General features: G+C 24.9%; 1 protein-coding gene across 1 annotated transcript; it reads left to right on the forward strand.

Moving 5' to 3' along the window:
• Positions 1 to 3,948: 3,948 nt before the first annotated feature.
• On the forward strand, positions 3,949 to 4,359 carry LOC106758384 (S-protein homolog 3-like). The gene has a single exon (XM_014641313.1). The coding sequence runs from the start codon at positions 3,949 to 3,951 to the stop codon at positions 4,357 to 4,359; it is 411 nt and encodes a 136-aa protein (XP_014496799.1).
• Positions 4,360 to 5,732: the final 1,373 nt, after the last annotated feature.

Here is a 5,732-nt window from a genome sequence, read left to right on the forward strand (position 1 = left end):
GTTTTGATAAAAAAAAAAAAAAAACAGTTCAGTTCAGTTTGTCTAAATTGTTTTACAGTTCCGTTTAGACAGATTAGTTTTTAGTTTAGTATAAATTTTAGTAATACAGTGCATTTCAGTTCTATTTCCTATCACTAATTTCCATAATCAATTTAATTCATTATTACAAGAAATATTCCATTTCATCAATCATATATACTCTATCTAAATTTAAATGCTAATAAATAAAGTTAACTCTTCATTAATTTAATATCCAAATATAATAATGTAATAAAACAATGAAACTATTGCGTAGAACTCTTTTTTATACGGATTAAAAAAAATTATATTGATTTTTAATCCGATATAAAATCAAACGTATAGAACGTATTTGACTTCTTATACTCGTTTCAGAACTAGTATAAAAAGTGGATTTTTTATTCTAATTTTGAAATCGGTATATAAAGTTCGTTATTGGAAGAGATAAATTTGTATATGATCCAAACTTTTTATACTACCGATATTAAAAGTTTGACATTCTATGATTAAAACACCAATCAATATAATAAACTTCACTTTTTATACAAGTTAAGGCCTTAACCGGTATAAAAAAACTCAACTTTTTAAACCAGTTGGAGTGTTAATCGGCATAGAATGTCACTTTTATACCAGTTAAGACCTTAAGCGGTAAAAATCATCACTTTTTAAACGAGTTGGAGTGTTAACCGATATAGAATGTCACTTTTTATATCGGTTCAAACATTAACTGGTATAAAAGTCTTGTTTTTTAAATAGTAGGTTTATATATGCTATCTATCACATACAAACTTGCAAAAAATTCAGAAATTCAGACCACAATAGTCCCAAAAGAGTCTAGATAACATATAAAAGGAACAAAATAATGATTATACTTCCTATTGTTTACACATCAAATAATACTTCCTAACCTCATCAAACAATAAATACATATAATATTTACACAAAAACTCAAAAAATATCTAACATCATCTTTTATAAACACTTAAAAGGAACAAAGCCCATTGCTGTCGAACTTCGTTTTTAAACCTCTTGCTCCATTGGAGATATACCGAAAATCTACACAATGAATAGTTTGAGTTAGTGATTAATACTTAAGTTGTTAGTTATAAAATGTTCACATTACCAAATTCCATGAATCAACAATGTTTGCATATATGATTTTTTGCATGTGTCTCATCACATAATATCTGCACTCAAAGCTCCTCGGTTGATGCAAGCATTACAAGTTAAATTCATAGAATATCATAAACTTTAAAATTGTATTTCAATAGTCTAAAAGATTAACTACTCACAATTGATGCAATGAACTGGACTTCTTTCTAGAGGCGATATATGTTCCCTGCAACCTTGAATAAGTCTTAACCACTTTGTAAAAGTTAAATGTACATTGAAATTTGTGCCTAGTATAAAACTTAATAAAATTAAATTATTAAAAACTTATGCTATTAGTGTACTTTTAATTGTCAAAGTGTTAGGTTTCTTGTGTAAAAAACACAAGAGAACCACAAGACATTATTGAGAGAAAATTACTAACAATTGTCAGTGGGTTGCAAATTCAAACACTATTAGTGTCAAATAAGATTTACATAAAAATAATTTAATTTATAAAAAACATACATACGATTACAAATAAGATGCTAGTAGACTTGTTTTTTCCTTTTTCAAAGATCTCTAATAGGTATTTTTGCCTCTCTTTACTTTTATTGTCAACTCCTTCAATGACAACATGGTCAATAAATCTATATATATATATGACCATTCTTCCTCTTAATGCTCATACGATAAATATTAAAAATGGATAATGTTAGAATAACGTATTGAATATATTCAACTTCATAAAAGTAAAAATTTACTTACATTAGCCAAAGTTTTAATATTGATATACATAACATATTATCCTTATGACATATAAGAAAAGATAGGCAAGTTGTTAAGTATGCGACTTTAGAAGGCATTTGTAACTCTATAGGTGTTAGGGAGATCTTACTATACCTTGATCAAACTTCGGTCGAATTTGACTGATTCAGTCCCAGTCGAAATTGGGCCGATTTGGACTGAGTTAACTTTAGTCAAAATTTGGTCGAATTCGACCAAGTTGACTCTTACCAAAATTTTTTTGAATTTGGTCGTTCTCTCATGACTAAAAATTAGTTGAATTCAGTTGAGTCATCTTTAGCCAAAATTTGGAAGAATTTGATTCGGGATCACAACCAAAATTCGGTTAAGTCAACCTAGCTTAAATTTGATTGAATTTGACCAAGTCAACCCTTATTGAAATTTGACAAAATTCAACTAAGTTAGACCAAAATTTATCCAAATTATGTCGAATTAGACTAAAGACCAATCCTAACCAATTTGATTGAAGGTTATGACATACTTACACATATCTAAAGCCAACATAGTCCAATTATATAATCCTCCATAATTATTCATGATCAATATCTCTTAGTAAAATTTATCATTAAATATTTTGATTTGGTCTACTTTATTTTTCTTCTTTCTTTTTTCTTTATATTCTTTTTCTTTATTTTTTATTAATAAAATTATAAAACTATAAAATTATGTAATATTATGCAATTATTTAATTATAAAATCATATGTAAGTGATCTTACATATAATAGTCACACATAATTGATTTAAGTGTCACATCACTTAATTGATTTAAAATTTTAACATTAGAAACTTGATTAAAAGGTTTTGAATTTTTTGAAAACTGAATATACTATTAAATTTTACTAAAAAATTATTGAAGTTTGCAAATTTATCACGAAATTTAGTTAAGGCTAAAGATATCCACGATTATTTCATTCTCATGCTCATTTTCAAGGGTGGCATTACAAATGCATCATTGATATATATATATATATATATATATATATATATATATATATATATATATATATATATATATATATATATATCAACATCTAATTCATTAAAAAAAAAGAAAATGAATATAAAATATAAAAAAATATGTTTTTATTTAATAATAATAGGTAAAAAGACAAAAAATATTTTTTTTTAATTTTCAAACTTTAATTTTAGCACAACAAAAATTAAAAATATAATAAAAAAATAAAATAAAATAAAATAACCCAATTTGTTTTTAATCATTTTGTGAGCTGACTCGCTCAAGGGTTTTATTTTATATATATTTTTATTCCTATTATTTCTTTTACACCCTAACTAGACAAGTTCCAAGAAAATATTTTGAAATATTTGATTTTAAAAAAAGATGCGATTTTGATAATTAGAAGGAATCTTGCTCATAACAATTAGAATCAATATCATTAATATTATGTTATGATTTGCTCTGGTACGTTTTTCAGTTTGAGAAATATATCATTCTAATAATTTGAAACAATATACTTTACAATAATTAGAATTAATATCAAAGATATCTTGATTTTTTTTCAATATTAAGATCAATTCCTTCTTTATATTGTTCATTTCTACTAATATTATAACACGTGTATATAAATATGCAAACTATCATATGAAAAAGAGACACACATATCTTTTTCTCATCTTTCATTAATTAGTACTCCAACATCCTCCTTATCCATCTTATCCATAAGGTACACACATTCTTTTCTTAATATTTTTTTAAGCATAAAAAATATCTATTTAAAAATAAATGAGGACTAATTAAGTTAAATTAAAATATGTTGAATCTACATTAAAATCAAAATTAATTATATTTAATGACAACTTTTTTAGTTCTAAGCAGAAATATTTATGTCGTTATAATTCTAATGGTTGACTGAGCTGTTTTCCGAAGTAACATTGAATGCACTCCATTTTTTTTTTTTTGTAATTAATTTTTCTTGCAAAATCTGTTCCATTTTTCCCATTATATATTTCTGATCAACCTGATTTCTGTTGAATACATGAAAGTTCATCATCAAAGACTGAGAAAAGGTGCAACAATGGCTATCTTTGGTAAAAGTGTTTCATTCCTATGGGTGCTGATCCTTGTACTGTCATCTGCAAACAATTGTATGGTTTCGGCGGATCTTGTGGTTATTCAAGCCACAAATCGTTTGGACAATGGAAGTTTGGACTTAACCGTTGCATGTCCGAATATTGAGAACAAAAGCTACCTTCTGCATCCTGGTCAATACCATCAATGGATTAACAATGCTGATTCGTCTCCATCAGGAGGGCCATTTTTCAAGTGTTCCTTTGAATGGAAAGGTGCATCTCACATCTTTAACATGTATAATCCTTCTAGGGATTTTGATTGTGAAGAGTGTCATTGGTATATCAAAGAAACTGGACCATGTAGGGTCTATGACCGTCCTAATAAGCCTACGATTTGCTCAAATTGGGATTCATAATTTCTGTTATATATCAGTTCTACAATTTAGGGTTCACAATATCAAGTTTTCTGTTCCCAGATATTCCCCTATTCATTCATCTCAATAAAACACTGATATCATTGTTCATGTCTTTGAAATTTCAGTTCAGAAGCTTTATTCATGTCACTACTGGTTTTAATTGCGTCTTCTTCTCAATCACTTGTTTTCCTTCTTCCTTATATTTTTTCATCTTTGAAAGCTTAATTACTTTTTAGTTTAATTTATTTTTTGTTGATAAATTTCCCAATTAAATTTCGTAATTTTGTGACCATTTCAAACATATATTTATTGATTTTTTAAAATATAACAATTTGAACTTTTTAACATTTTCTTATAATGTCATTAATCATCAGTTGTATTGTATATCAATTCAAATTTTAAATACTTAATTAGAAACGATTTTAATAATAATTGAAAAAATATCACATATGTTTTAAATTGAAAATTTTAATTAAATGTTTTATTAACAATAAGATGAAAATGAATCAAATAAGAATAAATAAAAAGAATTAATGATAATTCAGCTATGTTTGTTAAATCATTTATGTGATATTGTAATATTAGTCACTAATGTTTTTAAAGATCATAATTGTCAAAATTTATGTTTATGAAACATTTTTTTATCAAAGCCCTCAAGAAGTCGAGTCCAGTGTCATAATTTAATTTTAACATTTCCCCATTCAAAATAACATTAAATTTAATACTTCGAATGTTATACAAAATTCAAAATCATAAAAGTAAAGTATTTTTTTTATCCTAAAAGCACGGCCTTCTATAAGTTATTAAATGAAAAATTATTAAAAGTATAAACTTTTAGAATTCTTACGTTGAAGTAAAAATAATGAGGATTTAAAAAAAATATAGTGCAATAAATTTTAAAAAATAAAATAAAATTTCATATCAATATTCTTTAAATAGGACTGATCTTAATACATTATTCGATCGTAAGATATAATCTTATAAAACATTTTTTTTATTGAAATATGTAGATAAGACAAAAGAAATAAAACTCAAATTCTTAAAGAAAATATAAAGTTATAAATGTATCAAAACTATAAAATAAGAAGTTATAAAATTAATAAAATAAAATGGATTTTCTCAACAAACATATAAATATATAGTGTTACTACTAGATAACTATAATAATAAAATATATTTAAAATAACTATTAAACCTATAAAAAGATTTACTCTCTTCAAAATGCTTTAATATTTATTTTTCATCTTCTCATTTATATGAGGTGATTATTGCAAAAAATAATAATAAATGAACACACAAGAAACAGGGTAAGCAAATGAGTTAAAGATTTATTGGAAGACAAATAAATCCTATCATTTATAAAATAAACATTG

Source organism: Vigna radiata, chromosome 4 (assembly GCF_000741045.1).
Source record: "Vigna radiata var. radiata cultivar VC1973A chromosome 4, Vradiata_ver6, whole genome shotgun sequence".
In the NCBI taxonomy this organism is placed as follows: domain Eukaryota; kingdom Viridiplantae; phylum Streptophyta; class Magnoliopsida; order Fabales; family Fabaceae; genus Vigna; species Vigna radiata.

Excerpts from the sequence above, each read along its gene's own strand:
- LOC106758384 (XM_014641313.1), top strand. The coding sequence starts at position 3,949 with ATGGCTATCTTTGGTAAAAGTGTTTCATTCCTATGGGTGCTGATCCTT.